At 40.7% G+C, this 21,189-nt stretch overlaps 1 protein-coding gene across 1 annotated transcript in view; it reads right to left on the reverse strand.

Annotated features, from left to right (window-relative positions):
- The window catches only part of MYO3A (myosin IIIA), a 170,222-nt gene that overhangs the window by 120,959 nt on the left and 28,074 nt on the right, over positions 1-21,189 (reverse strand). The window contains exons 5-7 of the mRNA XM_086331215.1: positions 17,178-17,282; positions 16,481-16,580; positions 852-928 (exon numbers count right to left, since the gene is read on the reverse strand). Of these exons, the coding sequence (XP_086187341.1) occupies positions 852-928; positions 16,481-16,580; positions 17,178-17,282 (282 nt within the window). The remainder of the gene's footprint in view (positions 1-851; positions 929-16,480; positions 16,581-17,177; positions 17,283-21,189) is intronic.

The raw sequence follows: 21,189 nt of genomic DNA on the forward strand, positions 1-21,189 counted from the left end.
TTTTCCCCATACTTAGTTAATTTAAAGATCTGTAAAATGAGATTGGGGATTAGTAGATACAAACTACTATGTATAAAAGGAATAAACCACAAGATTCTACTGTACTGCTGCTGCTGCTAAGTCACTTTAGTCGTGTCCAACTCTCTGCGACCCCATAGACGGCAGCCCACCAGGCTCCCCCATCCAGGCAAGAACACTGGAGTGGGTTGCCATTTCCTTCTCCAATGCATGAAAGTGAAAAGTGAAAGTGAAGTCACTCAGTCGTATCTGACTCTTGGTGACCCCATGGACTACAGCCCACCAGGCCCCTCTGTCCATGGGATTTAGCAGGCAAGAGTACTGGAGTGGGGTGCCATTGCCTTCTCCGACTGTACAGAACAGGGAATTATACTCAATACCTTGTAATAACCTATAATGAAAAAGAATATGAAAAAGAACATATATATGTATAACTTAATCACTTTGCTGTACAGCAGAAACACATTGTATATCACCTATACTTCAATAAAAAAAGAAAAACTGTAAAATGACAATATAGGCACTATATTTATTGACAAAAATTTGCAGGTAAGTGGACCTGCAATTCAAACCTGTGCTATTCCACTGTAGTTTCTCTCTACCTCATCTGACTTATTCATTCAGTCTTTCGTGTATTCATATATTCGCTCACAGCCCATTTATCATCTCCCATGTCACTCCTCACACACGCAAATATCTCACATATAGACAACACAACTGACATTTTCTTCCAGTAGATTCTAACACACATATGGAGCTACAGCGTGCATGAAAACGAAACTCAGAAAGGATCAAACACACCATGTGTCTCCCTCAAAAAAACTCTATCTGACCTCAGGAGCCATCCAAAACGGCGTTCCTACAGATGTGTTCCGACGGTGCCAGGTGCTGGTGAGCTGAGCAGACACGCCTGGAAGGAAGAGACGAGACTTACTTTCTTGCATTCATTACTCAGGTCAAGGAGATTTCAACTGCACTAAATCTGCTTACAAACAAATATGATTCTCTTATAGCTGCCACTGGACTTGAACTTCACCTTAAGGCATCTGAACTCAGGATGTCTGCATAGCCAAGACATACAACGGTCCTCCTATTTCCTATTTCTCGTATCCAAACCTATTCAAACTTAAAGCCCCATGTCAAGCTTAAATTCTCCCATGCTGACTTCATCTGCTCCAGATTATACTAATCTCTACAGCCTTGACTTTCTAGATTTTAAACTATTTGTCTGTATTGCATATTTTTGTACATAGTTTTGATTTTAATGGTAGGCTCCCTTTGCTCCTTCCTCTCACTACTAATGCAGAAGGAAATGGCAACCCACTCCACTATTCTTCCCTAGAGAATCCCATGGACAGAGGAGCCTGATGGGCTGCTGTCCATGGGGTCACACAGAGTCAGACACAACTGAAGTGACTCAGCATGCATGCATGCATTGGAAAAGGAAATGGCAACCCACTCCAGTATTCTTGCCTGGAGAATCCCAGGGACAGAGGACTTGGTGGGCTGCCGTCCACGGGGTCGCACAGAGTCGGACATGACTGAAGCGACTCAGCAGCAGCAGCAGCCCACTATTAAATTCTAGTGAACTGGATTGTTTCATATGGTGGCATACATATAGCAGGTGACTTGTGAATGCAAATAAAATTATTTTCCATCTATCATCTTGGGACAAATCACACCTGACGGGAAGTTTCAAATAAATTATTAGGGTTGGCCAAAAAAGTTCACTCAGGTTTTTCCATAAGCTGTTATAAGAAAACCTCAATGAACTTTTGGCCAGTCCATCACATCTATTAATATTTAAACCAACAGCATCAATAGGATCAGTTATTTTCCTTTATAGAGACTATACACAGAAAGATTACAATGAGGAAGTTTAACGAAATATTTCAATCTTGTCATCCCATCAATTCTACCTGGTTAGATACAATCATAACTGGCTCTTAAGAAAATCTGGAGTACAGTCTCCCTCCTCACGGCTCATACTTCTGCTCCTCTGGCTGCATGATGCTTCTTCCCTTGACCTCACTCTGGACTTCATGTTTTTCAGTTGCTAAGTCATGTCCGACACTTTGCGACCCCATGGACTGCAGCACACCAGGCTTCCCTGTCCTTCACTGTTTCCTGGAGTTTGTTGAAACTCATGTCCATTGAGTCAGTGATGCCATCCAACCATCTCAACCTGTGTCTCTCTTCTCCTTCTGTTAGTTCCAAATTGTGAACTTTAACTCCCTGACATCCTTGCTTTGAAAAGTACCTCCTGGGTGTCACATTTGTTTTAGGCTCTGGCTGTTCACCTTATAAGTCAAGTAGAACAAAGACACTAATTGACGTTTAAAACGTTTAAAACTCCAAGATGAGGTATCAAATTCAAAGGTCATGAAAATTCAAAGCTCATATTCAGTCAAAAGAGCCTTTCACTGGTGGAAATATACTTGAGCTGAGGCCTAAGTGGTACGTTTTGGTTCCACATTAATTCTTTCCCTCAAGGACTTCCTCCACTAATGTAATAAGTGGGACCTTGTCCTAAATGGGATCTGTATCTAAGCCTTCAAATTTTGCCTTTAAACATTTTATTATTTAACAGAAAAAATATCCTCATGAAATTGTTCTTGAAATTCAGAGAAGATGAACTAATCTGAGATTGAAGATTCTCTTGAATATTTCTAACAGATGATCTGAAGAAAGGGAATAATAGAGTTTCTCCAAAATGCACATCTCTCCCCAAGTATTTTAGCTTCCAGAAAAATTAAATGTTAATCTAAACATTTCATCTTGTCTTTTTCTATGAATTAAAGGCATAAATAAGCTTGACTTTTATGACAGTATCCAAGTACAGTAATTTATTTTTATAAGTAGAAAGAGTAAATAGATTTTAAAGAAATTTAATTTAAAATTGATTATAAATCTATTAAAATTTATTCTAAGTTTCTAATGATTTATGAAAAATCAAAAATTCTATTTTTCCCTCAGAAAACATTTCTGTTTCAACTTCATAAAGATTCTGTGAGAATTCAAATGTCATTTAAGCAAAATGTAAAAGGGGTAGAAAATAAACATGATTCAGTAAAATATCTAATATTCTGCTTCTGGCAAGAAAGTGACAGACTAATCATTTCATAGTTATTTCTTCTTTCTGGGGATAAAGAAAAGATGATGTCGCTAGAATTGGCATTTTTCAGCAAGCAGTCATGCCCTGGTGTTTGAATTTATAGATATGGATGACAGGAAAGGGTCGTCCCTCCACATTCCACAGGAAATATATGGAGAAAGATGCTGAGAAGTTCATTAGGATGTATTACGGGACCCAAGACAGACCATTCAGATTTTCTCTTGGAAATGTGAGTCTTGAATGGAGACAGGCCAGGAGGTGACTAGAGCAAGTCACCCGAAGTCGAGGCTCTAAGGATTCGCCCAAGTGATGCTGCTCCAGGTGATGCTGTTCTGGAGGTCCAGGGATGCCACAGGCCTTTCCTAGGAGGCCAGATCGCCCAGTCTCTCCCTTGACTTTGTATGTCACTCAGTGCTATTTTCAGTATCATTGCCTAAGTGGGTCAGAGTTAAGGTTCTGCTGCCTATAATCACAGAACTCTAATACAAGAGCAAGAATGATTTTACACATAAAGGAGCAGATTAACAAGGGTAATGGCCAATAATAATGAGTTTACAAAGCCTAAGATCATTAGGTTTTATATTATTATGAGAGTATATTACTTTTATTTATATTAATATAAAGTTAGAATTTTTTAAAGCAAACATCTGGCCTCCAAACTCCTTTCTTGATCACACTATTCCAAACAACAAGGAACTTCTGAGCAAGCATACCTAATACACTTTCCATATGTTTCCAGATACATTTATATGTACATTATGAAACATACAAAGATAATTTTAAAGGATGGTATTAAAATATAACTATTATGAATATTTCATAATTAAATTGGCTATTTCTTCACTCCAATGGTATATCTGGGATAATGAGTTACGATGTTAGTGGTGCAAGGGAAAGTGAAAATCACTCAGTAGTGTCTTTGTGATCCCATGGACTGTCTTCAGGCCAGAATACTGTAGTGGGTAGTCTTTGCTTCTCCAGGGGATCTTCCCAACCCAGGGATCAAGCCCAGGTCCCCCACATTGCAGGCAGATTCTTTACCAGCTGAGCTACAAGGGAAGCCCAAGAATACTGGAGTGGGTAGCCTATCCCTTCTCCAGCAGATCTTCCCGACCCAGGAATCAAACCAGGGTCTCCTGCATTGCAAGTAGATTCTTTACCAACTGAGCTATGAGGGAAGCCCACAGTGCTAGTGGAGTATCATATATTAAGAGTTTTTTGGAATCCTGCAGAAAGGATGTTTTACACCTGGTCCCTGTAAACTGTATGGAAACAAGAAAAATTTAGCCTGGAATGTGAAGCAGGAAAAACAAAAAAGTATCAAAATAAGTGAAAAAGGAAAAATGCAAGTAGGTAGAATAAGAAACCCCTGAGTCTGAAAATACTAGATGATTCTCAGGTTAAACACAATACACACACCTATGAAAGAGTGACAGAGGAAGCATGTTTGTTGAATGTTTCTGCAATAACTGTTAACCCCAAGATCATCTTTCCAACAGAACCAACTTCAGAGACAGAAGGCAGCTTAATGGTTAAAACATCTAACATGATCATTTTCAGGATAGTAAACTTCAGCTGGACAGAAACGTGAGTTTCCTGAGGACAAACAGCATTTTTACTTAACATAAATTCCCACAAGAAAACTGGCTAATAAGGTATAAAAATGCAAAATTCAGTTTAAAATGATTGACATAATTATTTTAAAAGGCAACAAGAATCCAAATTATGAGTTCGGGACCTGCAGGAAGTAAAGAAGTTTAGGAAAATCATCTTGTACAGAGAGGAGCTAAGGGAATAATCACCAAAGTAAACAGTTATATAAGCATGTCAAAGGAGAAGAGGCTGAAGATGGAAAATTCCAGGCAGAAAGTTGGGATACAGAGAAGATATTAAAAGGAACAGAAGCCAACAAGAGATCAGGCTGAATAGAAAACAGATTAGAAGAGAGGGCAATAAGCCATTAAAAGTCAAAGCCACAGGAACATTAAGGAGGTTTGTGTCAACAATTCTTCAGCATTTTGCTTTGACTACATTGCTTGGGAATTATTAAGTCCTTCTAATAAGGCTTCCTGCACTGTTTTTGGCTGGGCAGTCACCCTGTCCTCTATGGCTTATGTCCTGTTTCTGGGGCTGGTGGGGGTGGGGGGGTGGAAATGTGCAGGATTTATATTTGTGGTTAGGACTCAGGTCTGAGAGAGTGAGAAGAAACATCAGATATGTGGTTTCCAAGGTGGTTCAAAAAGACCAGATGACTTCAGGGAACTTGATTTACTATAACCACAGGACAAGACCCTTGCCATCTCAAGGGAGCAAAGGGAAGAGCTTGGGGCTTTGTTGTTAAAAGCAAAACACTGCAGGGATGAAAACTGGGACCATAAAATTTACTATACCATCTAATACCCTCATTTTGCTGGTGAGGTTAGGACGGTATGACGATTAATTTTGTGTGTCAATTTGGTGGGCCCTGGTGCCCAGATATTTAGTCAAATGTCCTTATGGATACTTCTGGGAAGGTGGTTTTCAGATGAGAATTAGCATTTATATCAGCGGACTTTGGGTAAAACTGATTATTGTCCTTAATGTGGATGAGCCTCATGCAGTGAGAGACCATGATAGTGATCTCCACCAGATGAGGACTTCTGCCAGCTGACAGCCTTTGGACTCAACCTGCATCTTTTCCCGGGGTCTTCAGCCCACCAGCCCCCCATCAGGTTTTGAAGTCATCAAGCCTCCACAGTCACAGGAGCCATTTTCTTAAAATACGTTTCTCTATATACACACAGTACACATCCTGTCTGAGTTGTGTCTCTGGAGAACTCTGACAGATGCAGATATCAGTGCTGAGAGTGGTGCCAGAGGCACAAAATCTTATAGATGAGTTTTCTGAAGTGGTCCTGGGGTTTCTGGAATTCACGCTTAAATCTGATTAGATTCAAAGACATGAATGGCTCCATTTCCAGGAGTCAAGAGAGCACCAACAATCCATGGCATGATATGGCGATAGAGATACACAAAATACCATCACTGAACACATATAATTAAACACTCACTAGAGGAACAGATCAGCATGACCATGTAAATGATATCTCTGAACATCTTGGTCAAATAAATAAGTATATTGAGACTGGCTGGTCGCTTTTAATTTCGCCGGACAGAATGAGGAAAGAAAAGGATGAGCTCAGGGATTCAAATTCCCAGTAAGTGCTGCATGAATGACCCAAAAGCTTCCACATCTGCCCCCAAAAGAGACCCTTCTCTCCTGCAGCCAGATTTGAGACTGATGAAAACCAAACCCAGAATCTCATCCTGCAAGTGGCTGGATTAAGATGCAAACTGAATTCCCCCAACTTCAGAGGGTGTCTGCCATTAAAATAAAGGCACTGACTGGGAAGCAACGGGATCTCGAAAACTGGAATGCAGGTGTATGAGAAGATCCTATTGAAGGTGGGCTCTGAACCCCTAAATTCTGATCAATCTTCTCTGCCAGGAGAGGTAGCCCATGTGAGGAGATTAACCTTGCCTTTGCCCAAGGAAACTACCTTAATGGTCTCCTCTAATATAGTTGCCTTACAAGACACTGGTAATTCTCAACATCCACCCCAATCACCTCTCTTTGCTCCTAAACCTATAATCAGACTCTAGTCCCACAAGAACCTTACAGGTGTGGTACAAAGAGCTACTTGATTTTTTAAACTTTACATAGAAATTCAGAGAATATGTGTGGGAGCAGATATTAAGGATGTGGTATATGGTGGAAGGAAAAACATAAAACTTGAATCAGGCTAAAGTTACTGATACGAGTCCACTAAGCAGACATCTTACCCCTAACATTGCATCTAACAAGTTTGGCTGGTTGGCTCAGACATGGGTCAAAAAGTGGCCTCCAGTAAATGAACTTGAAACACCAGAACTGGTTCACTCTAGAGGAAGGGATGCAAAGACTTAGGATGACTGTAGTGTTAGAGGGGGGTCTATCATTTAAGACCTAAGATCCCACACGCCACAGGGCAGCTAAGCCTGTGCGCTGCAACTAGAGAAGTGCCCATGCACCAAAACAAAGACACAGAGCAGCCAAAGTTTAAAAAATAAATTTAAAAATGTAAAACAAGAGGCAGAGAGGAAAGATTGGGTTTCTCCAGTGAGAGAGGAAGAGGCAGCAAGCCGTCCTGGTTCTTGCCTTCTGTTCTTCTGTCCTTTCTAGTCCCTTTTGTCCTGTTCTTCTTACACAGGAGACTCCCTTGTGAATCTCACTCACTTCTGGAGCTAGTTTGCGGTTCCTGTCCTCACAACTGAAAGACCCTTGACCAAGACATACAACTCTATCTGTAATGTTAAACTGCTTAGTTCATATAACTCTATCTGTAACGTTAAACTGCTTATTCAGTCTGAAAACACTGGAGACCACAGCTTCAGCTCGAACCACAAGGTCTAAAATAAAGAGCCCATTTATTCATGGTTTTGCTTTACAAAATGAAAGAATTTATTTTTCCTTTCAAATAAAATAAAGGTCACCTCTCTGAAGTACAAAAATAAATTTGAGCTGAGGAAAATATTAATTTTTTGTATAGATATGAAAATTCTCAGGCTCTGCCAACTTTTAAAAATGGTTCTTTCCTCTAGTTTCGTTTTTTTCAATATATCATTTCATTATACAAAACACTAGTTCTCCAGTTTTCAAGATGCATAACATTCAACTAACAAATACACATATTTGGTAGATATATATGTGTACATATTACATAATCTTTAAACATGTACATAAACATCTTTAGACATCTGTATTGTCTCCAAATTTTCTCCATAGTTTACATTTTTTGGACATAATCTCGACCTTAGTGATAAGCTAGCAAGAGAAGTACAAATAATATTCTTTCCTCAACCATATACGTATGTAAGTATGTAAACCACAGAATGTAAGTGGGCTGCTTGATGCCTTTTCACCTCCAAATACTTTAATGTATGATGGCTACAAACAAGGACATTCCCCTACATACCGGCAATACAACTAATAAAACCAGGAAATTTAACACTGATCCCTTTCTACCATCTAGCCTACAGACTTCATTCATATTTCATCAATTGTCCCAAGTACCCTTACAACAAAATATGTCCTTCCAATGAAAAGATCTAATCCAGGATCACATGCTGCATTTAGTTGTCCTATCTCTTTGGTCTCCTTCAATCTAAAGGAGTTCCTTAGGCTTCCCTTGAACTTCATGGCCTTGATACTTTTGTAGGATTTCAGGCTAGTTTTTTTGTAGAATGTTCTTGAACTTGGACCTGTCAGATACTCCCTCATGATTAATATGTTTGGCAGGACATCATGGAAGGGAAGTCTCACTGCCTCCTATTAAGTGGTATGAGATTTCCACTTGTCACATAGTTGTATTCACGTTGTATACTTGGTTAAGTCTGTGTCTGCCAGGGTTCTAGTTTGTAAAGTTTTCTCTTTTTCTTTTGTACCTACGTATCTTATGCAGAGGTATTTAGAGGCTAAATATCCTATTTTTAATCAAAACTTAACTCGCTAGTTTAGCATCCACTGAAGTGTTTGGATAAATTAATTATTACTATGTGCTAAGTTCCTTCAGTCGTATCCAGCTCTTTGTGACTTCATGGATTGTAGCCTGCCAGGCTCCTCTGTCCCTGGGATTTTCCAGGCAAGAATACTGGTGTGGGTTGCCGTTTCCTTCTCCAATTATTACTATGATGGGTGCCAAAAGATAATTTCAAAAGTCTCACTATTCTAAGTTGGCATTCTTCTGTAAAGAAATTTACAGAAGATTTTGATTTTTTCCATTCATCTATTAATGTCTGTAAGTATGCAAGTATGAATTTATGGATTTCTACTTTATTCAATAGATATCATTGTCTCATCATTATTATCATTACTTTGATGCTCAAATTGTCCCAGATTTGGTCAGTGAGAATCACTTCAGTGTGGCTTCTATGTCCTTTTGACATTGTCTCCATCACTCTTTGAGCTTCTCCTTACTTCCTGGCACATCAAGTTCCAGGCTCAGCTTGTACAGCCTTAAAAAAATCAGTCTTTTCCCACAAATCCTTGCTTCCTATTAGATGAGAATTGTGTTTAAAAACTAAGAGCTAGCTACTTGATGTGCTTGCTCTTGGGTCATCAAGCATGCATGTCCTTTTAGTGGACACAGCCAGATAACCAGTACACACACACACACACACATTAAATTTATTTTTATATACCTCTCTGTATACTGAAAACCCTGAGTTCACAGGGACACTTCCAATGCAATCCAGAATCATGGGGTTCAGTTCTCTTTCCATATTCATAATTCTCATCTCTAACAGTAAGAAACTGGACTCCCACTGATCTCAGTATATTTCCTCATAGTATTGAGCCCCCTTTATGTGACCTGTCCCTTGTCTCCATGTAGACCCCCAGTCACACGGATCCCCTTCTTACCCAGTTCAGGCTCTGACAACTTGACTTGGGTCACCACCATCCCCCTAGAGAAACACTCTCTTTGTCCCCTCATCTGGGACTCAACGTCCCAAGCCAAGCCACCACTGCTCCCACCCTCCCACCAAGGACACCCTTCTCACCCCTTTCAGGCCCAAACCTCATGCTAAGTTGCACCCTGACTCCCATGATTACTCGGTCCCACTGAACAGCTTTTAGGTGATCCCAGAAAAAAGGAAGGAATGGAGAGAACTTCATAGTTTTTAAGTTCAGGTGGACCTGCGTCATGTGATGCTACAGAAATGGGTTATTAATGAATAAGTCACAACTTTTCTTTGACCTACATTACTTATTGGGGATTTGGCCTAAAATTGGGCACGTGGGTACTAAGAGATTGAAAGCCATAAAATACTCTGTCATAAGAACGATGTCTAAATAAATCACAAGAAGTACATTTTGTACTTTTGTATTGAAATGTTAACTATTCCATTAGAAATGAAGGTCCCCAGAGAGAAATCTGTAGAAATGAGAACTGAGTACTGCCTTGGTCTCTCCTGCATTTTCTATTCCAAATGAGGACTGCTTTTTCAGACCTTAGTTGACTTGCCTAAAGGGGTTTGTCTCCTGGGAAGTCATGTTATTTATTGATTGATTGTATACCAGTGACTGTTAATGTATTTCATTAATAACGTCTGCAAGCTCACTTGTCTTTTTATTCCCTGAGGCAGCTGGTGAAAGTCTAGCCCACTTAAGAAGAAAACAAAAGGTTTTCTTAAAGGCTGCACTTATAACCAGCACTAGCAAACTGAATCTTACTATTAGTGTAATTAAATAGCTTGATATTTAAAGTTAATACCCAATCGACTCTAGCAGAGGGCTATTAAAGAAAAAAAAAAAAACAGAAAGAGGCACCAATTTTGGGAATTCAGATTTTTCAGTATTTACCAACTATTTAAATACAGTATTTTCTTATCATTTTTCAAGTACCTACTATATGTACAATACTGAGCTAGGGGTGAGGTGGCAGTATTATTTTACAATAATGTTAATAGTGCAGATTTTTAAAATTATAGTGTCAATAATTATACTAAGCAGTTCACCTGTATTATCCCATTTACTTTCCACAATGATCAACCATATGATATAGACACTGTTTTTCTTATTGTTGTCCCTGGAGATTTTAAGTGACCTTCTCAGGGTCACAGAATTATATGGAAAGTCCTGCTTCCCATTCACGCCTTCATTCAAGAGTATTTACTGAGCACTTCCAACATGCCATTGCCAGACTTGGTTCTGGGGAGAGAGTGATCGACCAGACGGCATGCCATCCTGAACCTCAAACTTCAGCAGGGAGAGCAGTCAAATTAAACACATGATTGCAATAGAGGGTGACGACTGGCTGGCTGAAGAAAGGATACGATGCGTGTATACAATGAAATATTACTCAGTCATTAAAAAGAACGAAATAATGCCATTTTTCATGGATTTCATTTTCATTTTTCATTTTTCACGGATGGACCTGGAGATAATCATACTAAGTGAAGTAAGTCAGAAAGGCAATGACAAATATCATATGATATTCCTTATAGGTGGAATCTAAAAGAAATTATACAAATGAACTTATTTACAAAACAGGAACACATCCATAGACTTCGAGAACAAATTAATGGTTACCAGAGGGAAGGGTGGGATGGGGAGAGATAGACCAGGAGTTTGGAATTGACATGTACACACTGCTATATTTAAAACAGGTCACCAACAGGGACCTACTGTACAGCACAGGGAACTCTGCTCAATATTCTGTAACAACCTAAATGGAGAAAGAATTTGAAAAAAGACAGACAGATATATATATACACACACACACACACACACACCTGAATCACTTAGCTGTATACCTGAAATGAACACATTGTTAATTAACTATGCTGCTGCTGCTGCTGAGTCACTTCAGTCCTGTCAGACTCTGTGCAACCCCATAGACAGCAGCCCACCAGGCTCCCCTGTCCCTGGGATTCTCCAGGCAAGAACACTGGAGTGGGTTGCCATTTCCTTCTCCAAACTCCAATATAAAATAAAAATTAAAAATTAAAAAAAAGAATAATAGAGTGTTGGAGAGGTTCTCAGCCAGGCAGACAGAGGTCCCCTGGGTACAGCAACGACGGGAGGCTTCTATGCAGGGAAAGCATCGTGTTTGTAACTGGTCACAAAATTCAATGACATTATACTTAGATACATAGTGAAAATGTAATTGTGATTTCTTCATTTGGTCTCTCACTATTATGGTCTCTCCTATGCCCCTACACACGGGTTTGCCAGGTAGCTCAGTGGTGAAGAATCCACCTGCCAATGCAGAAGATGCAGGAAGATGCAGGTTCAATCCCTGGGTCAGGATGATCCGCTGGAAGGGGAAATGGCAACAGTGTTCTTGCCTGAAAAGTCCCCTGACAGAGGAGCAGGGCAGGCTACAGTCCACGGAGTCACAAAGAATCAGACATGACTGAGTGACTGAGCAAGCATGCCTCTATCCACTGTCTCGGAGAAGTAAAGCTTAAACCCAAATCCTAAGTCCTTTGAGAAAGAATTCATTCTCTCTTGGATGAAAGCCCTCGCTCCGTCTCTGCCTTCGCTCCATTTCTCAACGGTACCCCCTTCTTCCCTCCTGAAGATGTTACTGTCTGTACAGGATGAGGGATGGCTTATAAGACCTTGTGTGGCTTATAAGACCTTGTGGAGAGGAGAAGAGGGAGGGTCCTGGGGTGTGGTGGGTCTCCAGTCTCTGGGGCCATGTGTCTTTCCCCCTGGCCTCTCATGCCACGGTCTGCATCTGGCGAACCTGTGGCCTGATCTCCTGCAGGCAGGCCTTCCTGCAGACCTTCCTGGCACATGACTCAGCCGAGGCAGACAAGGTTCTAAGGTCTGGCTGTGATTCCTGTTCAGACCTGGCCTAGGTGATCTGCTCTGTGCCTCACCGCCCATCCTGAGCAAACCCCTCTAGAAACTCCCCAGCCAGATTCGAGTTATTTTTGGGTTAATGGGAACAGAGGATAAGGGTCTGGAGAACTTTGGCATGCACGAGTGCTCCCTCTACCCAATCAGTCTCCACCTCCAGGTCAGGACCACATGGTCACTGCCATCTGGACTGGCACAGACTCTGCAGGGCCCTTCTCTGGGGCATGGAGTGACGGTGGTGGAAAAGGTGTGGATAAGGGCTCCCTTCTGCCCTCTTGTCACATTCACTTTTCAAAAGCTCATTTCGCTGTCCCACCTCCTTCTCTGCTTCACCTTTTCACAATTACCTGAGAACCGGAAAGAGCTTCCATCTTCTTTCTGTTCACTCTTAAGGGAAACCCTATGATGGATTCCTGGAATTTCCCCCTCCATATTTTAAAGAGAAGATAAAGCAATTTAGACAGACCTTCCTGGGGAGATAAACTGGGTCTTGCTATACACTCCTATTTTTTCTTATTAACCTCAGCCATCTTATTGCATTCCTTCTGAAACAAATCTTAACCTCCCCCCAGACAGAGAGATGCCTCTGGCAGATGAGTGAAGATCACATTCTTGCAGAAACAAGAGAAAAGCATGTTAACCAATTTTGAAGTACTTCCTCCAGCACATATATAAGAGCCCTAACTGAGAAAGAGGGTGGGTACATTTAAGGGATTGAAAGAAGCTGACCTGGCCCGTAGGTCACAGGAAGAGGGAGTCCCTCACGAGCACCAAGGGGTAAAACAGGTGTTAATCACTAAGTGCTTACTCCGGGGCAGCCAAGAGGACCGTAAAGTCTACAGGAAACCACTGAACAGAACACTGAACAAGGGAGTGGCTGGGTCAGCTGAGCTTTCTGGCTACAGATGCAGTGTGGACAGTGATCTGGAAGGAAAGGAACGAGACTGGATGCAGGGGGTTAGTAAGGTGCAGCTGCAGGAGCCCAGGTCAGAGATGATGGCGAGGACCAGGGAGGGGTGATAAAGACATGGTCTGGGGATTTATAATAGAGAGAGAAAAACCTGTGACTCACTGTAGATGCAGGAGGTGAAAATAATGGGTGGCTCAAGAGTCAGAGATTTCTGAGATTTCTGGCTTGAGCAACAAAACTAAGACTTTTTTTAAGACAAAAAACTCTTGATATGAAACAGATTTCCAGGGATAGATGAGGTGGTGGAGTTCCATTCTGAATACTTGGAGGACTGGCAGCCATCCAAGTACAGATCTTCAATATCCAATAATGAGCATACCACACACTTTATGAGGTGAGAAATTAAAATTAAAATGTACTCTAAACCCCTTTACTCCCAGCTGTGGCCTTCGCTGAAAATCTGATTTAAACATAAAATGAGGACATTGATTTTCAGTTTGATTCGGCAGTTTGGGGTTTAGCACATCTTATTTCTTCTGCCCTTGAGAAATTTTACTCTGCATGCACCTCCATCCTCAAGTTTTAATTCATATGAAAACCTTAAACCATTTTAGGTGAGTTGAATCCATGCCATTTTATGATGGAGAACACAGATATAAGCAGTGTTTTATATGCAAATAATAGCATTTTGGTATCAGACACTAGGAACACATATCATAGGCTCTTTTCTAATTGGTGCTGACAGCAAAGTCTTTAAGTCAATTAGTATAAAACCAAAGTTCTCATTTTGTCAGCTTTCCAACTTATGACTACTTTCTAAATATATCGTAATAAAGGCCACCTTACTTATTATACAGGTGTATATTTTTACTCTGAACTACTCTGGCGGGTAGTCCAGAAAGTTGCTTTTCTCAGAATGACTGGTTTATCTAGGTATTTTTTTTGGAGGAGGGTGTGTGTGACTAAAGAAGATGTTTATTTACACTTGTTTTAACAATTTTCGTCAGGTCTAGCTCAGTGGGTAAAGACTGCCTACAATGCAGGATACACAAGAGATGCAGATTCTATTTCTAGGCAGGGAACATCCTCTGGAGAAGGACATGGCAACCTACTCCAGTATTCTTGCCTGGAGAATCCTGTGGACAGACGAGCCTGGTGAGCTACAGTCCACGGGGTCGCAAAGAGTTGGACACAACTGAAGTGACTGAGCTCCTGTATATTGTAGCCATATTTTAGAGCAAGGGAATTATAAGAGCTCAAGTTAAATACTAAGTTCTCCATTTGGGTCCATTAAGAGTGGAGCCAAAATTATTCTGAGGAGAGTCATGGCTCTGTACATGGTGCAGTGAAGAGTGTTTTTTATTGTTGTTTTTTAGAATTTCAGGCACAAGTTCTTCTTAGTATCCTAACTCAGCCAGATTGTTCAAACGCACAGCTCCGAACTCAACTAGTGACACACACTAGCTGCATTCACTGTCAAGCTGCTCCTTGGTTTTCAAATGCTCAGCTGAGGGGAAAAAAGCACACGTGTGGTCATTTGAAAGATGTGCTATTCAGCTGTTCCTGTCTGCTGCTGCTGCTGCTGCTGCTGCTGCTGCTGCTAAGTCGCTTCAGTCGTGTCTGACTCTGTGCGACCCCATATACGGCAGCCCACCAGGCTCCCCCGTCCCTGGGATTCTCCAGACAAGAACACTGGAGTGGGTTGCCATTTCCTTCTCCAATGCATGAAAGTGAAAAAATAAAGTGAAGTCACTCAGTCGTATCCGACTCCTAGTGACCCCATGGACTGCAGCCCACCAGGCCCCTCCATCCATGGGGTTTTCCAGGCAAGAGTACTGGAGTGGGGTGCCATTGCCTTCTCTGGTTCCTGTCTAGATGCTCTGAAGTTCATTCCTAGGAGAAGCCAGATCACTAGAGACCCACATACTTGGATATTAAAACAATTCATTTCTAAAGTGACTTGATTACTTTCCCTAAGCTTCATTTCCCAGTATTCAAAGTGAAGGAAGATTCACTCATTCACTCAATGATTACTCACTGAACTACTCTTAGCAAAGTTTTAAGTCCACAAAATAGAAGACATAGTTCCACTTCTTAATGACCCTATCTACTAATATGTGCTTAAGTATCTTTACCTACATATAAAGGCCAAAAGACCGTTATCACCCTATATGATAAGCACAGAAATACAGAAATATACAGAGGAGAGATACCTTCCCCAGCTTGAGTTCAGGAAGGGGAGGATGACAACGATACAGACACGTCCCAGAATAATGTCACCCACTCTCTCTGGTGTCACGTGTTACTGGGGATCCCATGAGAAGAGGAGGAGAGAGCTCTGCCATGACTGGAAGAGGAGGAGCACAGGTGTCAGCTATGGTGCCCCTGGCTCCAACACAGACACTCTCAACTGGCTCAGTCAGCGTGGAAACGTATTATCTCATGTGACAAAAGCTCCAGAAGCAGAGGAGGTTCAGAGCTGATTGAGCGGCTGGACTGTGTCACCAAGGACCCTCCTCCTTCCCACCTCTCAGGGCTTGGGATGGAACATCTCAGGATAGAACCAGGTGGTTGCAGGCATCGCAGTAAAACACAGAAGGTCCCAAGGAAGAAAGAGACCATCTTGACTTGAGCTTCTTTTCCCTTCTTAGAAGGGAAAACACCCCAGAGACAGTTGAAGGTTTTCTCTCCTGTCTCAAAACCCTGGCTTTGGGCACCTGCCCATCAGTAAAGCAATCAACAGAAAGGGCTGTGCGCTACCACTTAGACTCAGTGTCATCAGTTGGAGACCGTCTTTTTTAGAGAATCGACCACACACTGCTCCAGGGGCGTTACAGACACACGCTGGCTGACTTGAAAGAACTCATCCTTTCTTCTACGAATCTTTCATTTGCCAAAGTTTTAAAAATTTCTGCAACTTTCTTACCTCAATTAGATAGTTTTTTTTCTCTCTCTACTGTCAATGCCTAGAAAGTAAGGCTGATGGAAACTGATCAAATCATACTACTCATTTTGCAGCTCAAATTCATGCACTTCAAACAAAATTTACCAAAATCTACGAGTTTAACTCCGCCTTCGGTGGTTAACAGGATGTTATTTCCTTTTATATCACGGTGGATAGTTTTGTTGTTATGCAGATGCTGAAGTCCCTGGCAGTGGAAAATAAATATGGTGACTTTTGAAGGAAATACCAAATAAAAACACATTTTATTTCAGGAGAATGCATTTATACAAATCAATAGTGAACACATGTTAAAATTAACACTCAAACCTTCGTAAATGTTTCACATTGAGTTAGTTAAATCAAAGTATATCTTGTCCACTTTGGACTGAAAAAATTTTTGCAAAATCAGGGCATACTCCTAGCCTTTATGAAATATTTTATTTAGAATGTGCTAATCTCATTAGAATAAAAAGTCCAAATACTTATTCTAAATAATGGCTGTTAAAAATAAATAAATAATGGCAAATAAAAACCTATTAGTAAAAATATACAGTATCTACCTTCTTCATCATTGATTTCAGAACTATACCTAGGAGATCAAAACTCAGGATTCTGTAGACACAAGGAGGGTAGATTTTTTAGTAGAAAAGAGGAATTAGCTATGCTAAATATTTCAGATTTTGCATCTTACTCTTGCATCAATAAATACTAATGAAGTGTTTTTTCTAAAAATAGGATACACATTTTTTATTTAACTAGAACTGCCTCATAATTAATGCACGAATAATTTAAACTGCCTTACCAACAGTGCTTCACGTAAAATATAGGCAATTATGGGCTCACTCATTCTTTTGCCCTCCTTCAGAAATCCTTTCACAAGATCTGTCACTGATCCTCCATTGCACAGCTACAAAAGAATATTTCAAAAAAAGAATATTTTTAGAAATTAAAATGGATGTGACATTTTAAGTACTTGCTATAAAAGGTTTTCTCAAAACATTTAAAAAACCTGTTCCAATTTTTTGTTTCAAATGATTATTCCCATCATTGTTAAGATTTTATAAATGAACATATAAAATTGTACTAGTATACAATCGATTATTGGAACACAGTTTCCATACAAATTAATTTTAGAAGAGAATCTGGAGAAGCACTGGGCTCGACTTTTAAATTCAAGGATAAGAATTATGATTATACAAATTAGTTTCAAATTTTAGGACCTAGAGCTCTTAAAAGTACTCTTGATTCCTGATGCTGTTGTTGTTCAGTCGCTTAGTCATGTCTGACTCTTTGCGACCCCATGGACTGCAGCACATCAGGCTTCCCTGTCCTTCACCATCTCCCAGAGTTTGCTCAGTCTCATGTCCATTGAGTCAATGATGCCATCCAACCATCCCATCCTCTGTTGCCCCCTTCTCCTATCCTCAATCTTTCCCAGCATCAGGGTCTTTTCCAACGAGTCAGCTCTTCACAGTATGAAAAGGCAAAAAGACATGATTCCTGATAGTTTAATTAATAGTACAATATGACCTCAGTCCATGGCTATATACTGCTTCATTTGTGCATTAACTTGAAAACATACTTCCTCTGGTAAAATCTCAGAGTGCACTGAAATAAGGATTACAAACAGTATTTTAGAAAACTATTTTAAACATCACGTTTCCTAACTTTCTCCCTTTGCGTCTCCCAAGAGCAGAGGATGCTAAAAAGAAAAACGAGAGGGAAGAACATGGTAGGGGAATTTTTCACATCCGGATTTCTTCCAAGATAGGTAACATGAAGTCCCACAGCAAACATTACTAGGAGCTACATGTGGCTTAGATGTTAAAGAATCCTCTTGCCAATGCAGGAGACACGGGTTCGATTCCAGAGTCGGGAAGTTCCCATGAAGAAGGAAATGGCAACCTACTCTACTCTTGACTGGAGAATTCGATGGACAGAGAAGCCTGGCGGGCTACAGTCCATGGGGTCACAAAGAGTCAGACACGACTGAGCAACTGAGCACAAGCACGAGCCTATTTGCAGAGGAGAGAAACACTGACATCAACAGTGGAACATGAGTGGGACATAACTAGCTAAAAGGCCCCAGCAAAGCTTTGACCCCAGGAACACCTGGTCCCTTAACCTGGGATCCTTCAGTCTTTGCTGTCAGCTCTCTCTCCCCGCAGGGCTCCTTGCTCTTACCCTGACCTCTGGGGTCTCCTCTGTCACCTCAGTGCCTGAGAACTAAGAGTTGTCATTTCCTCGACTCTACTGACCTAAATGGAGTAGAGAAAGGTGAAAGGAAATGCGTTCGTAGCATCCTTGTCTGAAATACTGAACATATTTTCTCTCAAACTTTCTTCTAACATGGTAATTAGATTTTATTGGATGCCTGGACACTTCTGATACATTATGAATTATATAACAGTTGTATTGAGCACAGACTTTGCATTAGCACGTTCCTAACCCATTTACATGCATTATCCATATGTCTCACCACTCTGTAAAGTAGGTATTATTATCATCTCCATACTAAAGATGGGGAAAGTGAGGCACAAAATGGTAAGGTAACTCAGGAAAGATCACATTGTAGTGACAGAGCTAAGACAGGAACTTGGACAGCCTGACTTTAGAGTCCAGCCTTACATTTAATCATGATATATCATGATCCCCCAACAGGTTGTCTGGGCTGACAGGTCAATCTAGACATCATGTGTGATATCAAAGTTGCTTTTTTTTTTTTAAGATTTTTTTGATGCAGACCATTGTTAAAGTCTTTATTGAATTTGTTACAATGCTGCTTCTGCTTTACGTTTTGCTTTTTTGGCCACAAGACATGTGGGATCATAGCTCCTCCACCAGGAAGTGAATCTACAACCCCTGCATTGAACAGTGAAGTCTTAACCATTGGACCTTCAGGGAAGCTCTCTTTTATAATATTGTCTCTATAAGTGTATTTAAAATCTAAACACGAACTCACAAATGAGCATTTAGATGCAACTCCATTTATAACTGGTGTCTTTTTACATTAAACAAAACTTTCATCTTCTCCAGGAGCAGGGGCAGACCTGGCATTCCAAAAGGGACATTTTCTTCTGCAGGAAAGGGAACACCTTTTAACGGGATAAGCAGAAGAGTATTCTGGCAGCAGAATACAGGGTCATGCTGCCTCCAGTGTGGCCCAGCATGATGGGGTCACAAAATTATTCAAAACTGAGGGAAATGAAATTCAGAGCCCTTAAATTGCAAAGCACTTATTTAAAGGAACTAAGTTTTAGGGCCACTTTTTAAATTTTCAAAACTCATTGCAGAGCATGTGTGAGGGCTGGGGACATATGAGAAAACTCTATACCTCCCTCTCAATACTTCTGTGATGCTAATAAAACTACTCTAAAAAATAAAGTCTTTAAAATATCTGTAAAATGTACAGTGCAAAGAATTAACCCTAATGTAAACAATGGACTTTAGTTAATAATGCATGCATATTAATCACTTCAGTTGTGTCCGACTGTTTGTGACCCCATGAACTGTAGCCCGCCAGGCTCCGCTGTCCATGGAATCTCCAGGCAAGAACACTGGGGTGGGTTGCCATGTTCTTCTCCAGGGCACCTTCCCTACCCAGGGATTGAACCCAAGTCTTCTGCATTGCAGGCAGATTCTTTGTTTTCTGAGCCACCAGGGAAGCCCTCAGTTAACAATAATGTGTCATTACTGTCTCACCAACCATAACGGATGTACCATACCAATGCAAGATGTTAATAACAAAGAAAACTTGGGCGGGAGGACATGGGAACTCTCTGAACTTACCACTCAATTTTTCCACAAACCTGAACCTGTTTAAAAAATAAAATCTATTAATTTTTAAAATCTAGCTGCCAACATCAAGTATATTCAAAAAGGTCCTCAACTAATAATAAAGGGCATGCAAAATTAATCCAAGTTATGACAGATGCCCCATAGTGTTAGCTTCAGTTCAATTCAGTTCAGTCACTCAGTCGTGTCTGACTCTTTGCGACCCCATGAATCGCAGCACGCCAGGCCTCCCTGTCCATCACCAACTCCCGGATTTCACTCAAACTCACGTCCATTGAGTTGGTGATGCCATCCAGCCACCTCATCCTCTGTCGTCCCCTTCTCCTCCTGCCCCCAATCCCTCCCAGCATCAGTCTTTTCCAATGATTCAACTCTTCACATGAGGTGGCCAAAGTACTGGAGTTTCAGCTTTAGCATCAGTCCTTCCAATGAACACCCAGGACTGATCTCCTTTAGAATGGACTGGTTGGATCTCCTTGCAGTCCAAGGGACTCTCAAGAGTCTTCTCTAACACCACAGTTCAAAAGCATCCATTCTTTGGCACTCAGCTTTCTTCACAGTCCAACACTCACATCCATACATGACCACAGGAAAAACCATAGCCTTGACTAGACAGACCTTTGTTGGCAAAGTAATGTCTCTGCTTTTGAATATGCTATCTAGGTTGGTCATAACTTTCCTTCCAAGGAGTAAGTGTCTTTTAATTTCATGGCTGCAATCACCATCTGCAGTGATTTTGGAACCCAAAAAAATAAAGCTTAGAAACCATTAATAATTATTCTACTATCTGACTGCTACTTAAGCAGGAACTGTGGTTTAATTTTTCAGAATGGAAAAGGATCTTTTGAATTAAACTTCGAGAAAAGTCAAGTTAAGGGTTCTTCTTTCCTACTGTTGTGTTAAAATTACGCCATCCTTCTGCTTCTTCCTGTGAGAAATAACCACTATCCTAAATTTTGTGTTTATCATTCCTGTCTTTAAAACTTCTTTCTTCATTATAAATACATTTCTTCTAAAAT

Source organism: Bos grunniens, chromosome 13, assembly GCF_055505025.1.
Source record: "Bos grunniens cultivar Pamir isolate PY7600 chromosome 13, Bosgru_T2T1.0, whole genome shotgun sequence".
NCBI classification, from domain to species: domain Eukaryota; kingdom Metazoa; phylum Chordata; class Mammalia; order Artiodactyla; family Bovidae; genus Bos; species Bos grunniens.